The following is a 19,189-nucleotide window of genomic DNA, read 5'->3' as shown; positions in this document are numbered from 1 at the left end:
CTAAAAATAATATTTAATGTGGCAACATATTAATTGTTATGATCATATATGTACGTAAAATAAGCCTAAATATTATATATCATACGAAATATGAACGATTTACCTCCATAACAAATTATTAAAATTAAAAATCACATCTCATTACGAAGAGCTATTTTTTACTTGATCGTTTGTATAGCGAGTTTGTATACTAATATTATTAAAGTAGATTAAACATATTGTTACACAAGTGTTGTTACACAAGTGTGTGTTTATTATTTTGTGTTTATTATTATTAAAAAAAAAACTTTCCGAGAAAATGTTTTGATAGGTCCAAAATAATTTGCGCATCCAAAAAAATCAAATAACCTTACAGATCGGAAACCAAAAAGGATTTAAATTTGTGCTAATATAATACAAAAAACTGAAGGTTATTCCTGGTAATTGAAATTCTGATGGGAAGTGTTTGGGTCAAGATAAGACATACATACATTCATGTATAAGGTTACTGGTATGAATTTAAAACTTTTTACATCACTTCGGATGAATGATATAATGCTATGACCGTAATAAAGTAAAAAAAAAATATGTCAAAAATGGTAGAAAAAACTACTAAAACTAAATTTTTGTATTTTTAAATAATACGTAGCCACGTTTTATTTGTTTTTAATTGATTTAAATGCTATTAATGAATCACTAGTGCTTCACTTCGATAAAATTTTATGGGACGAGTCTGACCTTGAATGAGCAAGGCATTTGAGCAAAATCATTCAAATATCTAAAAATTTTAAATCTATTCAGCGTTTATGATAGTTTGTCTTTATCTATAAAATTAAATATATTGAACGAAAAATATTTTTGTAAAAGTCCCCAAAAAATATATATGTATAAAAAAAAACAATCTCTAAACTATCGAACCTTAGATTAATTTTACGTTAAATGTCAAAATTGAATTTAATTTTAACTTTTATAATTACAGTGTCTACTATCGATACTTTTAAGTATGTCATTAAGAACACTTCGTATCAAATAACTTTAACTAAAACATATTGCCATCACTATTCTGATAAGCATTTGATAATTTTAACGCAGTGCTTGAAAGACCGTAGGTAAATCCATCGTCGATACATTTTGTAAGATTTATTGAGATATTTCGGTGATCTTAGCAAGCTACGGGCTTTTCTTATAAGCCGATGTTTTTATTGAGTAATTAATTAACAAAATGAGTTAATACTTCAATAAAAAACAATATATTAACAAATAGAGCAATTTGAGCACCTGTATCGTGAAGAGAAGTATCGTAAAAGGTGCAAAAATCAAAATCAATAAGGGTATATTTTGGAAATTGTATCAAGAGGTGTTCGTTGTAACTATTTCATTGAGTAATTAATATCTTAGCTTTACAAAATAATTAACAAAATTGAGTCGATATAGGAAACGAGATAACAACAAATTGAGTATTTGTATTATTAAGGCTAATAAGCTAAATTCGCTGAGCATTTAGTAGTAGATTTTTGTATCTCAACATGAGAGGAGAAATTTCATCATTCGGTAGGATTTACGGGGCATTATTTGAAATGAATAAGGACTTTCTTATGAAGTTAGAAAACTTTTTTTGGAAGCATATAAAAGTCTATTTGAAACCAGTTGATATTTTCATTCTGACAAATGAGGTTTTGTTATATATAAAAAAAATTGAGATGAGAGAATCCTTAGTAAACAAGACGCAACTAATTACGAGTATTATGTAATTATTATTTTTGAAATGTAAGGTATTTATACTATTTTAATCAAACTTAGTCTAATTTATTGGTCACATATTGTATTAGAAATTAATTGTTTAATTAAAAAAAAAGAACTTTATGAATTCTTAAGACTATTTGCAAAAGTAATAAAAAAATTAGGTATTTATTTGATAGGATATTCCAACGGTTTATATAATGTCTTGGTTTTATCAGAGGCCTTGTAACGATTCGTCTCTACCGGGTCACCATATCTTATTTGTTATCAGCGTTTGTACGAAAACGTTGAGTTTAGGAGTTATTGTGTAGGATATTATAAGTATGTGAATTTATAACCTTTGAACCAGTATGCGTACCTGATACTACGCCTGATAATAAGCAAAATGTTAAGTTCTGCGTCATTCTTGACCCTCAACACTATTGACCATTTCGCATAAATACAATGGTAGTGTCCACTTGACCAAAGCGTCCGTGGACAATTTCAAAGGATACATATGCACACCCTCAATCTTTGAGTGATTTGAAAAGGAAGAGAATCCAACATGAAAGAGATCACGCGCAGGTATAAAGTGACGTACTCTCCAATGCACGAGACTTAACTTCGACACATTCTAGCTTCGGGCTGCTGCTAAGATTGCTTCGTAACCGTAAGCCGTAAAGGCTTTTAATTCTAATGGATAATATCATTATTAATAAAAGAAAAACTTCTAATTAACTTTAAAGTGTTTTTATATTGCTGTTCTCATAGAATGTAATCTTTGCTTATAAGTAGAAGTATTTAAAAACTTATTAGTCGTATGTTAAATTACCATTTTTTAATACTGTCTGATCTTAAATTCTGAATTTAAAATTTATTATTTTTAATTTACGTGGAACCTACTCGCAAAACAAAGGAATAGGAATAATATTCTTAATACTGTGTATAATGTATAATATGGTCACGCCGCCGCACGCCGTTATATTAAAGGCGTTTAATACCGAAGCAAAACATATATATATATATATATATTACTTTATACAATTATTAATTATATCAAAATACCTTGAGCAGATAATATTAAGTTAAATACTCTCTGAGTCAGATTAACAGTAGCGCAAATTAGAGATTTTGAGTTTTATAAATACATTAAGTTACGGTTAAGGTTTTGCTTCAAAAAATATATGGTTTTCTCCAATTCATTGTCATCCTAGGGTCGTTGTCAAGGATTCGGAAAAGGAAAAATATCTAACACATAAAATCCAACGCAGACGGAAACTGTTAAAATATATAGGTAATTCATATATTTATTTATAATTTACCGACGATGACTAACAATGCTAAATCTTATAAGATGTCTGATAAGCAATGAGGATGAATTAAAATCATATTATATATGTTAATTACAGAACACATCTAACACAAAATTACCGAAAAATTAATTAAGTACTAATCGTCCCGGAAGCCAGCGCTAGAACGTCAGTCAAGATTGAAAAACGTTTCTTGGTTCTGTATACAAAATATATATAAAGAAAAAGTTATAAAAAGTCTTAAACGACATTCTGACTTACAATTACAAAAAATACTAATACTTTTTCAATACGGCAACAATGAATTAAATTTAAATTGTTACTTGCTTATTACTTTTACTATTATAATTATGATGTATCTGTGAATCTTAAGATTTATTTATAAAGCTGAAATGCATAACACCTACATGATGATAAAAAAAGTAAAATAATCCTTAAGCTTTGAATATTGATTAAATTATATAATAAAATCTATTAAATAAACGTTCTTGGTTTTTCACTGCGTTCATTATAACTATAAATCTACTTGATTATAATATTACATTGTTAGATTCTAGTATAGTTTCTAATTTGCACAGATACACAAACAGTACTAACGAATTTAAAGTTTTAAACACTATACCACTTAAGCTCCTTTCATTCCCAAAAAAATAAATAATGAACGAATTTAATTTTGTGCTTTTGTTAATAAAATAATCACACCGACGATTTACAAAAAGATTCTAAATTCAAATAAGAGACATTTAAAAAATATTATAAAAGATTTTATAAGGATTTAGTTGTAATGGAAGTTATTGTAAAACCAAAAGTTCTTATCTATTGCATGAGACTGTACTTATTGTCCTTTACAACCTCTAATCGACCTGTGTACGCCTGACCTTGTACGCTCAAGGCACATCCGGACTCATCAAGCGTAATAGAGGCTTTCGTTTGGAAATTTAACGATTTTAACGCTTAAATTTAATGCAATAAAGGTGTTTTTTAGTTTGCGCATCTGAGAGAAAATGTAAGTAATTAAAAATTCAAAAAATAAAATTAATGTTTTCACAGTTGGATTTTGTATGTAAATATTTAAAGGTTTCGTAATTATTATGAATAATGTGTCATTCGACTTCTTATAATTATTCTCAAGTTTAAGATGTGCACAGTGTTGTTCAAACTTTTATTTTTATTCGTAATTATTTTAATCTGTACGATAGTGCTAAGTTCATATTTGAATATTACACTAGATAAATATTTAAAAATAACTGTTTGAAAAATCTGTCCAAAAAAGTATGTTTTTTCGAGAGAATCTTTTAAACTTAGCATGATATGTTATGATGTGGTGTATAACTTGGTTCCCTGTTTCTCTTACTCGTTAGGTTGGAATGTAATGCTTTACAGAATTTGAGGTTATGGATTTAAGCCCCGAAATGTTGAAGACGCTGGTCCTAAGCATGTTTAACGCGAGTCGTGACGATTTGCCGTTCCATCGGAATTTGAGTACAAGAATAGAGAGTATGGCGGAGTTTACGCTCACATTTGAGCACCATATCTCCTACTCAGCTATTCCGTTGAGAACGGTCTGGAGACAAATATCAATCGAGACCACAATCAGGATCACAAATATATATTGGCAAGTGTAATAATTCTCAAGGAATAGTCGAAATAATATCATGACCAGACAAAAATCAAAGAATACATATATATATATATATTTTATTTAACGTCTGAATTGATTCGGCAAGTTCCAAATCATTAGAAACGAGAAGCATCAACTCCACGCCATTTTATCACAAGTATAATATAATAATTTATTTATGATACGCTTTTATCTATTACTAAATGTAAATATATTGTTCGCGTAATATTATTCCATATAATAAATGTTAGCTTTTATAATAATATTTAATTTATTAAAGTAGCAAAAACGATTGCTAAATAAATATTTATCAATAATTTATCAAAATCACTTACTCAATTCTAAGAAGAGTATTTGACTGTCGAGTACCGACTTACAAGATGAGGAATGAGGATGATATATTATGTTTGATTGTGATAAATATTCATTGTCGAAAGCGATTAAACTTATCACTGTATATTTGTTTAAAACATAAATCTATTGAACTATTTACAGAATCAAAAAATTGATAATTTTTTTTATTGACCGCAATTTCTTTTTTTTTTTTTTTTATAAAATGTATGGTAGCTCATTTAAATAAAGCATCATAAACTTGTTTGTGTTCTTCGATATTTTATTATAATTTTAGGCCATATTTCGGCTATTAAGCAACACCTTGACCTCTGAATACTTAAAGCACTAGACATAGATCAATTTAAACTGGTTTATCTTCGCTGAATCTTATTAGAATATCAGAATTTAGATACCTGAAATAGTAATGGAATAGTTCGTGCAAAACAAATGGTCTTAGAAGTCGAACGAGGAAGTTTAGGGTACTTAGGCATATTAGGAAATTCGTTAACCAAAAATATAAGAGATCATCATAAGATTAATGGTCCGTACGCGGAACAAACTTGCATCGTGATTCTTCATAACGATTATAATAACGAACATTGTGTTAAACCGAATATTACCAGCGCGATGACGTCAACAGACGAAAACTTCCGAAGACTTCAAGGATAAAAAGTAATGATAAATATAATTTATTAATTACGACCGCTAACAAAAAAATCTAACCTTCTCTTCCTGGATGCTATGGCCGCCGTTCTCTGATAAGGGTGTCGATGGAGCACTGTAGCCTTTACCATCGTCGTGAGGAGTCATCTGCCGCTGAATGTCATTCTCTTGATCGTTGTGAACTCTTATTTCATGCAGGCCGCTCTTGAATTCAGATAGTCTAAGTACGGACGGTTTTATTTCTGGCATATCATCAGGATGTTCATATCTTCTTAAATCTGTTAGATTAGCTGCTAAGTGTCGGTGTGGGTCGAGAGGTGGAGCCACTCCAATAGATCTAAGGTGTTCTATACTCCTATGGATATGCGAATAATTATCTACTGGTATCTCCGCCATTAGGGGCGAGTTATGGTAATCTAGTCCACCACCGTCTGGTCTGTAATCGATTGTCCTTCCTTCCATCATCTTGCTGATTTTATTAATTTAATCCTATCTAAATTTGAAAATAATCGTAATATATTTTTTCTAAATTGTATTTGGCACTATCATATAAAAATATACGGATTCTGTCTTAATATTTCCTTGGTATCTTTTGTTTCTTGTGTCATGGAATTATTCGAGATCCTTCGTTCTTTCTATCTGTAAAAAATAAATCGGTATGTCAGGTACGAGACAAATATCAGATGTCTCCGAAATGTTGTCCGAATATCGTGTCGTAATTACGAAGTACAATTGCGTTGAAAAATCCTAAAGTGTCGTTTAATTTGACGAGTTGCTCGACAACTTTGGACATTTGTGTACGTCTATCTGAAACTAGATTCAGAGTGTAAAAAACTTTACTTTTTTTTCAAGCAGGTGACGAGTGAGCAAGCCGCGTAGGTTGTGTCAATGATCTAGCCCCTAGCCCACATGCCGCATCGAATAAGGCTTCTATAATCACACGGTTCGTACAACCATGCCTACAATGTTAATATGAATCATGATTTGTTACGATTTTTTTTATAATCCATCATTTCTTTTCGTTTTTATAATTATGTACTAGTAACAATGTTGCTATAAGCAAATATATTTAAATACTTATATAAATCTAAAAACACTGGTATAATTTAGAAGTCAAGTTTATATTTTAAGTTGATTTCGCATGTACAGAGAGTGAATATTTTAATCTAGTTACGTAAGTGTTATACGTTTGCTACCAACAGTACCTGTGGAGCTGGCCATACACAGCTGTCAAAGATAATAATTGCGCGTACCGAATACACGGCCAACTTGTATTTGCTGTGGATTTGAATTTTTTTACTGGACCTTGATCGTTATGCCTTTTACAACAAGGATCAAATAAGTACTGTCGCGATTAGTGTTTATGTTTGTGCACTTGTGATGTTTAGTACTTGGGCCCCACGGTCGATCAAGTTCAAGATTTGTAATCATTACTCGTTTTAAAATAGGGAAGTGAATCGAGCGATTTAATTAGGTTTTTATTGATATTTAGAAGAAAAGATAAAATATTTTATTTGAAATTGCTTAGTGCATTTATTTTAGTTTATGTCTTATTTAAATAAAACATCATCATTGAATTCGGTATCGTTGTTTCGATATTAATTTGTTTCGCTATTTTTATTTAAAACGATATGAAAAAAGTCGTTTTCAGTTTAATAAAATACAGTTGATTTTTAGTTTTGTTTCTTAAGTAATACTGATGTTAGGAAGTTTGATTTTTAAAAGTATTTGTAAATATTTGTAAATGAGATGTTGCCAAATTTGTGGCAAGTGAAGCGATTCAATTGTACAATTATAACTTTTTCGGGCGCAAAGTGAAGTTTTTGTAAACAATTAAGTTTTCACTTTTTAGAAGTTTCACATTTTTTTTTTAATAATACTTATTACATTTTTTTTTAAATGTATTCATAAAAATATACAATCATTAATATTAAAAAAAAAACATATCAATTTTTAAAAGCAATCGTATTTAAAAAAATATATATTAAAATATAATATTGACCCAACATCAGTGATAGAAGGCTAAGATTTTTTTGAAAATAAGCTGATAAATTTTTTCACGTCAAAGTTGTAATAATAAATTATTATAACAATAAATAATTTATTGAGAACTAGGTATCGGACAACATTTCGTACATTTCGAATGAAAATAATTTGGAGGCAAAACACCATAGCGTTTTCGTTAAAGTTGGTTAATATATTATTTGTTTCGCGTACAAATGAATAAATGTTAAATACAATGCAATACATCAAAACATCGTGTAGCTATGAATATATTTCCGTATATATTATAGTTCGGGCATAACTCAAGGTCGTGTTTGACAGACGGCAACGAGTCGTCCTACAATTTTAGCATCCATCTTAGTCGGGGGAGATATTACGTAAAAAATCTCTCTCCCCCAAGGGGGACCCACCCCCAGCTAGGGGTTTTGCCTCCGGATTAATTAAAAAAAAATTAACATACCTCTCACTATCCCTTAAATCTTCAATTCACCAATATCACCATAATAAATCACAGTTAGTTCCTATATAAATGTCACTTAAAAATATCACATAATAAAGGTAACCACTATCGTCACAACACGTCCAAAAGGCAACAGTCCCAGGCCTTAAAGCCAAAATATCTCAAAAAATCCACGTGTTCCCGGCAAATAAACATTTAAAAAAGTCGGAGAAAAAATCACCGAGCCGTACTGTTGACCCTGAGGTAAAATTATGAATGTCGAGCGTCGTTACTAGGATCCAAATTGCCCGATTTTTTTGTACTCAATATTTTTGTGTGCTGTATTTTGATATAGTGGTGGGTAATCCACACGTGATGTAGCGCTCTGTCCTTTTCGCACTCGGCGATTTGCGCGTGCACCGATTGCAGTAGCGATTGTACGCTAGGACATGTGCTTCGACAAAAAGCCGGCACTCTTCAGACAGCGAGAAGCGCCGAACCACCGGCAACTCTCGACAGCAACAAAAAGGCAATATAAAACGCCCGCTCGCCCGCCTTTAGACCGACGCGGCAAAAACGAGACTGAAATTCAGATCTATAGTAGAAAAAGTGAACTACACCGAGCGAGGGGTACACTAACACATAAAATGAAAAAAATCACACGGACGCCAACATCGACAACGGAGCTTAAAAAATCGGAGTGGGGAGCGATCCGCACCGCTCTCTTGAATAGCTGCTTCCCGCTCTAGCGGCGTGAGGCCGCACGCACACAACCGAGCCGCGGTTAAGCGAAAAAAATGTGTACACATTTTTTTATTATTCACGATTTTTATGTGTGTAAGTGGGCTCCGTGCAAGCGGGACGGGGATCGGCGGGCGCGACTATCCCCCTGTCGGTGCAAGCGAGACAGCGCGCGTCGCCACGTGCTCGTCCCTCGGTATTAAATAATAATTAAAATGGCTACAAGACCGGCGTTACGAGATACTGTTCGGTAGACGATTTTTTGGACGAGCTTTTGTCTTTTTGCTAAGCTTTTTGCGAAATCTACGAATACGGGGCAACACGTAATAAAGGACTTGCATGTTAAAAAAATGCGCGTTGATTGACATATAATTTCAAGTGTAATGCGCGCAGAATGTCGCGCCGGGGAAAAAAAACCAAGGACGCGGCGCGAAAAAGAACTTATTGATTAAAACAGGGCTGTCATTGACCAGACGTAAATGAGGGTGGTTAATAGTATGCAACGATGGATAAGACTATCTTGTTTTTTTTTTTTAACTTGTTACCATTATTATCGGTGTGAAAGCGTCCGATTAAGATATTAATCTGATTCCAATAATCGTCCATACAATAGAATATTTAATTGTATATAAATTTAATTGAGTTGTTATTAGCTCGATATTTACATAGGATTTTTATTTTACGTGGATTAGTTTCATAAGAATTTCTTGGCAAACTTTATTAATAACACAATACATAAATTACTTTAATAATTTTATCGTTAACGCAAGTTTAATAATTGGAAGGTTTTCATATCATACTGAATAGTCTGCCATGGATTTAACTTCTAACGAGTTTATAACTCAATATTTATTAAGTATAAATCCAAAACATGATAAAATGTCACTATCTAATAAAGTTTGTTATACGACCAGAAGGTTGTCAAAAATGTAATTATAATTTAAATTAATAAATAACTCAATTATTGTTTCAATATATAATTTGTATATTTAAATATAGAACTGCACTTCGCACCATATAAACAATGAATCTTTACTCTGTACAAAGTATAAGGAACTTCCTTCATTGTTATTTAATGCGTTGTCAAATTCTCTTAGATGAACCATACAGACCATAAGACAATGTTTCTAATTACACTGGCTCACTCAATTACTTTTTGGCGGTAGAATAATTGGTGTATTGCTGACAACAACAAACACACAGACGGTCAATCTCACCTGTAACAAGTGTGATGAACTATCATGATCTCTCAGGACTTCAATGAAGTAAAATATATCGAAATAAAATTCTATGCTTAGTGTATTTTAGTGTAAAATTATATTACCAAATATCAATTAGTATGGAGGTTCTTCTCATGTTTGCCCACCAGTGATAAGTCTCCGAGATCTCGGGTTCGATTCCCGGCCGAGTCGATGTAGAAAAAGTTCATTAGTTTTCTACGTTGTCTTGGGTCTGGGTGTTTGTGGTACCGTCGTACCTTCTGATTTTCCATAACACGAGTGCTTTAGCTACTTACATTGGGATCAGAGTAATGTATGTGATGTTGTCCAATATTTATTTTATAAGTACACATTCAAACAGTCTGAATGGAGTCAAGAAATTTATTGCGACATTGAGTAATGATTTTATTTCCAAGTATTATTGGGAGTGTGTGTGTGTGTGTGTGGGGGGGGGGTTTGCTATTTTTGGCAAGTGTTATATATTGTTGTTCTTGGGAACAATGTACAAATGTTTACGATTATCGATTTTGTAGATACGATGTTAAAACGTAACAAAGTCTTAGTATAGTATATGAATATAATAAATATCTCTACACAAACATACACGAGTTGAGATGTTTCTTTATATTAATGTATTTCTTACAACATTTGATCTGAATATTGTTTAAAACGATATAATAAAAAAAAACGAATAACAAAAACGACAGTAAAATGTCCGTTTTTGTTTCTATTATTTAAAAAAACAGAAGTAAATAGTACACCAAATCGGCAGCTACCAATTTTGTAACTATAAATACAAACAATACAGACTTTCAATTTTTAAAGTCATAAAAGTGTAAAAAGTTAACTTTTAAAAGCAAAAGTTACTTTTATTACTTCTATAAAAATCATACCATTGTTTTGTTTTCAAGTATTGAAGGATCGTAGGGTTTTGTTAGTTTGAACCTTTTTTTAAAGTTTTATTTTTTTTTTAATTATATTTTACATAGTTTTAAATTGTTCGTCAATATTATAGTGTCTCATAAATAAAAAGTGAGATATAGTATAAAAAAATATGTATGCCTTTTTATAAATGTTACTTAAATATAGGTATAGAAAAAACTATTGATAGCACGAGAGATTCTAAGACAAACGACTTTAACGCGTGCGCACGCGCAGATAAAAAAATATGTACAGATAAAAACTGACGTCCTTAATGTTGACTGGTTACAAAAATAATAAAAATAGTTTTCAAATATTACTTTCTAGTCGAAATGTCAATTTTTTTTTATAAAAATAGACAAAATATCTTGATTTGCCTAAATTTTAATTTAATATTTAAAAAAAACAAAAGAATCGCAATCTCGTTGATAGTATTAAAATCGTACCTTATTATTTTGTATTTCAAATTTGGATGCAAATAAGACTTAGTAAATAAAAACTATTTTATACTGAACGTCAATCTAATATTATTAAATAGATATTAACGTAATTTGTTATAATAATAAAGAAGTATTAATAATTTACTTAATAATAACACAACGATCCTTGAGGTACGCCTACTGAGTAATCAAAATAATCATTAATAAAACAAAATCAATACAAATACTTCGATCAAGTGGTTATATTATATAGAACCAACAGTTTCTAGAATTATCTAGAATCTGAGATTATAATACGTACTAAAGTTTCATGTTTATTACGTCACTGTCATAAACTGAAGCAAAAGCTCACATTTTTAAGTCAAATTTAAAATTTCAATTTCGAATGTCCTTGATTTTTTTTTAGACTGCCTGTTCATAATTCATAGATTTTTTTTTATGTATTTGTCGTCGGACGCAATGCAAGGGTTTGACAACAATTGGTTGAATAGTTTTTTTTTGAAGTATTAAAAAATCACCTGTTAAGGGTGCGGAAGTCGGATGTTGATAAGATTTCTTATTTCAATTCAAATTTTAATTCACTTGTCACAATACTAGTAACAAGTACTTGACGACTGTTCTTAAATCGTTTGGTTATACTATATAAACATTCTAGTTGTTAAATCTATTTTTTTTTTCGGCTGCATATTTATCGTATCTGAGTGTTGTTTATATTCATTATTTTAATCTCATACTAACAGGAAGGAGATACTTAAATGTTAAATTCTTTCTACTTTTTCATCTAGCATTACATCTAATTTTCTACATACTCTAACACGGAACCTGTATTTTGGGAGTCCGCCATTTTGATCTACACCACATTAGTTCATTGTAATAAATAAAAAAGTTCATCATTAGTCAAAATTACATTGCTGTTGCCATAAATGAATTATCTCAAGCCGATAAAACAAAAGCAGCAGTAGTGGTTGGTGCAAGCGATACGATCAAAACTATCGATGATGTAATAATATCTCGTGGTAATAAAATAAGCATGCAAGTGCTCGATCATCCATCACGCAAATGTTCAGAACCGGATTGTACGGAACGAGATTTGAGTCGAAATATAACTTCTAAATCATCTCAAGAGATAACGAAGGCGTTATTAATAGTTGAGAACGAAACTACTGTTGCTGAAAATCGTTGTATCTTATAAAAAAATGGAAGAATTCGAAAGATAATAAGTGAGCCGACAAAGTATTATTTTTATTGCGTAATATTGGAGCAACACAAAAAGAGAACTTTCTCTTTCAAAAATTGAATTTTTGTGCGGACAGTTAAAAACCATTTCAGCTACCGAGAAAAAAACATCCCGATTGTTTTTTAGATTTCTTTTTGTATCTAACAAAAGGGTGTTTTATATATCGGATATTACAAAACAAACAAAGAAAATTTTTGGTATGGTCTGAAAAAACAAAAGTAATGCACCTGGCTTAATATTTTTTATTGATATCTTAAATGTTTATTATAATCAAATAAGTTCCTCTTCCTGTCGGAAGATGGGCGCCGTGTTTTTTGTAAATGCCATAAAAACGGTTGGGTCAGAGATTGTTCTATACCCTACTTTAACATGTGGGCCGTAGGGGACACCGATCTTAATGTAAATTTTAGCCTTTTGATTGAGAGTTTATAGACGCAATGTGTTCTATAAAATTTTAAGGCCCTATTTGTTTAATCTTTACGTACAGATGTCGTTTTATTAATTCATATAATTAGAGGAGTTTATCTTCGTTCTTCGTCGGATTATTTTAAATAAATTTTATTAAATAAGTGATTTAAAAATGTGGTAACTGTTTCTATATCGCTTTGAAATCATGAAGCGTAAGAAATTAGTAATTGGGTTTATTCAAAATATATTATGTAATTAGGTAATCTATGTAAAAATCTGAAGTGGTCATATTCAATTAACTGTCTCGAAGTAATTCTCGAAATCTACAGAAAAATCTCAAACGGCATCCGTAGTCCATCCATCGCACAGCTTGACGCCGACACCAGCTTTTGTATCTTAAAATCGACCCTTGTTTTTTTCATCATCCCTCAAAATGTTCGAATTTCTTTACCTGCTTATCCCTATAATATTACATTTGTTAACCAACTTTTCTTGACAATGTATAATCAACGTTACTCAATTGTAATAAAGGTTATTTTATGTTATTTACATTTTGAGTTAAATCTTTTAGTGTCAATTTGTCGTCAACAACATCTTGAATAGCATCCCCTAATTCTTAATGACTCATTTTCCAATAATTGCAAAGGAAACTGTCGTCTAGGTTTAGAGGCGATAAGAGTAGTTTTTGCATACATATTCTAGGACATATGCCATATAGAGGATAGTTGATAACGAGCCGTACTAATAGAATTTTGCTATGGTGCATATGAAAATGCGCGTTCCCTGTAGTTTTGGAATTTATTAGCATGGGCGACTATCCGTGGTGCAAAGTTTTAGTGATTTTAAGCTAACAAAAGGTCTGCTTAGGTACTGGACAAACAGATGTCAGACGTCAGACGGTCGAGTTTTTATTTATGGCTTCCTATTTATAAAGATTTAAGATTTTTGTGTGATTAATATGTTGTACTAAATGCTAGTGTCTTTGGTAAGTGTCAGGTTAATTAAATAATGAATAAAATAATTTTATTTAAAAAAAAAAAACACAATACAGAGAAACCCAGAATAAATACTAGGTATTTTTAAACATAATGTTTATAACATTTTAGCTATTAATAACAACATACATACATACTTGGGGGTAGGGCTTTGTGCAAGCTCGTCTGGGTAGGTACCACCCACACAGATATTCTATCTCTTCTATCAGGATTGTTGTGATCTGGTTTGAAGGCTGAGAGAGTAACTACAGGCACAAGGTATAACAGTTCCCAAGGTTGGTTGCGCACTAGCGATGTAAGGAATGGTTAATATTTCTCACAGCGCTATACGCTATACTAAAGCTATACTACCCATTGGTCCGCCTACCTATATCATAAAAATAAAAATATCCGTAGAAATAAAATCAAGAAACCATTACTCTTAATTTTTACACGTCTAAAATAATATTTTCCAATTATAACAATGTACTAAAATACCCAATTTCTAGAATTTTCCAAATATTGCTTAGCATTATAACGATATAAGTAATCTAGTTGAATTCTAGAAACGCCCGAATATTGATTTTCCTGATCAGATTTGTAAGATATACTACGTACACGCACATAGATAAACCTCACCAGCTCACATTCACATATCAACTACAGAATTCGCTCTATTCATAGCAGACAGCACCTGAGCTATCACAAAGCAATCCCCTTTTTAGTTAAAAAGAAGTTTTTAATAAAAAAACTCTCCCACGACGCGCGATGCAGTTTTTTTCATTCGGTCCTGGATTTTATGGCCTCTGATTAAATATTGTTAAACTATTGTATGTGTTCAAATTTATTTCTTTGAATTATTTTATTGTTACTTATTTCATGCTTTTTATTAGGTCAGTGAGGACGTTTTTAGTTTTTTTTTTTTAAATTAGGAATAGGGAAACACGTCACGACACACACGTGACGTTTCTAGAAAAAAATGTTACATGACAAATTAAAATTGTATTTGTGTTACAACAGTTGGCGATGTTTAGCCGTACTTCTTAATCTGTTAATATAATAATAAAATGTAACTATGAAATATAAATATAACAATGAAATATTAGATATTTTAGTTTATTTAATGATATTTTAAATCTTTAGAATGTTGTAAAAATATTGATTATGATATTGTTGTTTATTGATATTAAATTTCAAGAGGCCGATCGAAAACGTACTTTTTTTTTCATTATGACAACAGATTATAGAAACTTGAAATTTTGTTGAAGCCATTATTTCTTTTTTTATTCACTAATGTGAAAAAGGAGTTAAATAAACATTATATATGTATGTTAACAATAATTTATTTATTTAGAAAATTGCTCTATCAAGTTTGTACTTGATAGACTTGTAAGCATTAGTTATTTGCTTAAATTAATCTTAACCAACAAATGATCTTAACATTTGCCTACATCCGGGTATGTGTTGAGAGCTCAATGGTGTTGGTATCACATAAGTGTAGCACTAGATTCAAGAGACGATGATCAAATACATTTGAGGAAATCAAGGTTATCAACAGTATATTAATTCTTAATTTAAAATTATTCAAATAAAAAAGGGAAGAGCCAGTATTCGTTGAATTTATGACGAAATTTATTTAGTTAAATTTTTCAATAGCACAATTATATTATTGATGTTTTTTTTTAAGTATTTCCAAATCGTCCTGTTTTCCTCTCGAAAAGAACTTGCTACTTTCAACGTTTTAACATTCGTAAAAAGTTGCAATATTAATTTTAAAGTAATATTGTCGATGATTGAAAAAGTTTAGATTTTTTTTTTTTTTAATGTTAGAGGTGGCATACGATCAGGAGGCTCACCTGATGGAAAGTGACTATCAACGCCCATGGACATCTGCAACACCGGGGGGCTTGCAGGTGGAGCTTTCAGGAAGGAGTACGCTCTTTTCTTGAAGGTTCCCAAGTCGTATCGGTTCAGGTAGTTCGGTCAGAATTCGGAGGGCAGCCTGGGCATCCCTGCTCAGGTGGTGTACGTCCTGAGCATGGATGCTCAGAGAGGTATTCTCCGCACCGCAGTCGCTGATGGTACCCTCCTGGGGTAATGAAACCACATTCTGCACAACCATTATATTTTGGGGGGGAGGGGGATCGGGCCTCCGGGACTCTCACATACCGGACGAAACGCGGTAGTATAGCTACCACTTTACGCCGATTTTAAGTGAGAGAGTGGTACTTCCCCTGGCGTGCCGGCCCATTTGGCTGCAACCCGAAGGTATGCAGTGTGGCACTAGCACTATGAAAATAATTCATGATTTTATTGCCGATCTCGGCATAATCTTCATGGTAATTAGGAATTTATTAATTAGTCTTGATAAGAAAAAGATCGCGCACTGTACGCTTCACTATGATTCACTTAAAAGAACAATTCTATAAATGTACAAAATTTCTGTAAAATGTTGTGGGTAATCGATGTGAATATTTAAGTAAGCAAGTTATTTATAAAAACTATAGGTGTGGACAACACGAGTTTTTTTAACTACGGTTAATCGTTATAATTGCTGTTTGCTTGTTGCTCGTCGTATAACAGATAATTTTAATGTCAAGTTAAACAAAGTACATACGAATGTCGGTCCAAGAAATGTGGCGGTTAATTAAAACACGCTGTATATACTTTAAGGTTTATTTTCAAGTATGGTTTTGATAGCAAACCTTTAAGTATTATCTCAATTTATCAATTAGTCACTTGTATTTTAAATCGAGTAAAGATTATTGTACATGTTTCATTTTATGTTGTCTATATATAACATATCATTGTTTCGGAAAGTAGCGTCTCAACAGAAACGGTACGAAGTCTGCGTAGTTGCACTTTTTTATTTTTTTTATATAATAAATAGTTGGAAGGGGAAAAGTGGTAAGTGGTACCGTCCGTACACTGGCACTGTGAGAAATATTAACATATTCTTTATATCATCAATGTGCCACTAACATTGAGGACATTGTCCACGGTGTCTGCAATTACACTGGCGCCAAATATTAATTTTGGGCAGAGGCAGACGTCGCAGATAAGACTTGGCATAACGATTAGTGGAAGAAGACCAGGCCTAGTGATAGGTGAAATTTATTTTTGCGACGTAAAACGCGATCAGAGACCAACAATTGCAGAAATAATAAAAAATCTCGTTAATTATTAAATATTATATCGGAGTTCTTCTCTATATCAATAAAGTCTGTATATTAAGTATTTAATTTCGACTATCACGCAGATTTTTAATGTTTTCTTTCACCGCTGATCACGATGTAAATCGTTAATACGTTTAAAGCACTCGAAAAACTCATAGGTGCTTGCACGGATTTGAACTCGCGACCTTTATTTATCCACGTGTTCTTTTTAGGTCATCGACATTGGTAATATGTCTTCGCTAGAAGCGAATACACAAATAATTCACTTTTAAATACATCTTACATAAAGAAAAAAACAATCATGAAATAATATTTTACTCATATATAGCATCTGTATAATCTATGCTAATATTATAAATGCGAAAGTCTGTCTGTCTGTTACGCTTTCACGACCAAACTACTGAACCGAATTAGATTAAATTTGGTATGAAGGTTGGACTCTAAAGACATAGGCTACTTTTTATGTTTAACGACTGACGACTAAAAACTGAAACGCGAACCGCGGGCTACAACTAGTTGTAATATATATTAAGTTATATACATATGTACCTACATATATATTTATTGTTATCAAACACACTTTCAAAATCAAATTTGCTATAGTACAGTTTTATTTTGTCAAATTGTTAACTATTTCTTTAATGTTTAAAGCATTTTTGTGATATGTACTTGACGTCTTTAAGTTGTCAATACTGTATCTAAATATATATATTTAGCATTAAGTTAAGAGCTGCCCCTCTGCTGATGAGGGTTTGGTGGGTAAATATTATTAATAATATTAGAATAGAGCTGCTCATCAATGTAGTATATTTGATGTTATGTGTTGTATGATAAACTGCCTGACTGACTGACTTAGAATTCGTGGGGCTGTAGCGTCTTACTAGCTGTCTGTCCCGACTTCGCTTGGCTATATTAAAGGTTTTGTCATACAAGTTATTAGTTGTACTACAAGTGCTTATGCAGCGCACGCAATTGAAGCTCTTAAAAGGAATAATTTTGTTAAAATTTGACATTGATACTACTCCCCTATTGGGCGGAATGGTTTATAGTCAATAGCTTTCCTCAATAAATGGGCTATCTAAAACTAAAATATTTTTTTAATCGGACCAATAGTTCCTGAGCTAAGCGCGATCAACCAAACAAACAATTATTTATACTTTTAGTAGAGATAGGTGATTTTACTTTAATAGAAACCGTCTGCTATATACATATACATGGTGATACTTTATAGTGACATTGCCTTATAATTTAATCACTAAGTTTTATTATTGTCGATTTCTTGGTGCTTAGTAACAAAAGGTGGTATGTAGGATTTCCGTATCATTGTACTTCAAACATAGATTTGCTCGCTAAAATATTTTTGAAAATAAATAATTTATTGTAGAGAGACATGGACGGAGAGATATTCTTATTCACCTAATACCAAATAATTTTATAAACATTTAATAAGCGTTGGAAGACTAACCAGCATATCTACCACCAGATAACACGTGGTCACCATAAATAGACACAGACACTAAGAAATGTCCAATATGAAGATCTAGAAGATTTTTTGCGTTATTACACTATCTAAAAGCGGAACACAGAAATACAAAGCACTAGTTCGGCGACAGAATATACTTAGTGGGTTGTACCAACCAAGATTTTCTTGCACAAGGTACCATAGGTATATATTGATTAATTCTTTGTTCAATTTATAAAAACAATTTCGATTTAATACAACTTTATCGAAATAAATAAGTTAGAGGAACAAGAGTTATAAGTTTTCGCCACAATTTACGTCCAGGTTATATTCAATCATAGAGCTCAGCGTGAACTAGTTGTTGCCATGAAAGTCATGGCCGTTGCCTAATATATACGCTGTATATGGTTACAGTACGAAGTTACGTACAGAAGAATTTATAATAAATAGAAATGACACCACGATAACACTGAAAATCGTAAAGAGACTGAATATTTACATATTACCTGTTTAATTATTTTGTGTATAGTTTTGGAATTGAT

The 19,189-nt window shown here is 31.5% G+C and overlaps 1 protein-coding gene across 6 annotated transcripts in view; it reads right to left on the bottom strand.

The window, feature by feature from the left end:
- The window catches only part of LOC113393854 (zinc finger protein rotund-like), a 167,470-nt gene that overhangs the window by 21,541 nt on the left and 126,740 nt on the right, over positions 1–19,189 (bottom strand). Inside the window, exons 1-2 of one of the 6 annotated variants that reach the window (XM_026630948.2) lie at positions 8,090–8,711; positions 5,686–6,264 (exon numbers count right to left, since the gene is read on the bottom strand). The exons of the other annotated variants lie outside the window; for them this stretch is intronic. Of the exons in view, the coding sequence (XP_026486733.1) occupies positions 5,686–6,090 (405 nt within the window). The 5' untranslated portion in view covers positions 6,091–6,264; positions 8,090–8,711. Of the gene's footprint in view, positions 1–5,685; positions 6,265–8,089; positions 8,712–19,189 lie in introns of those variants that run through there. 6 annotated transcript variants of the gene reach the window in all.

This window comes from Vanessa tameamea, chromosome 26, assembly GCF_037043105.1.
Source record: "Vanessa tameamea isolate UH-Manoa-2023 chromosome 26, ilVanTame1 primary haplotype, whole genome shotgun sequence".
Taxonomy (NCBI): domain Eukaryota; kingdom Metazoa; phylum Arthropoda; class Insecta; order Lepidoptera; family Nymphalidae; genus Vanessa; species Vanessa tameamea.
This window is presented reverse-complemented; position numbering and strand designations above follow the sequence as displayed.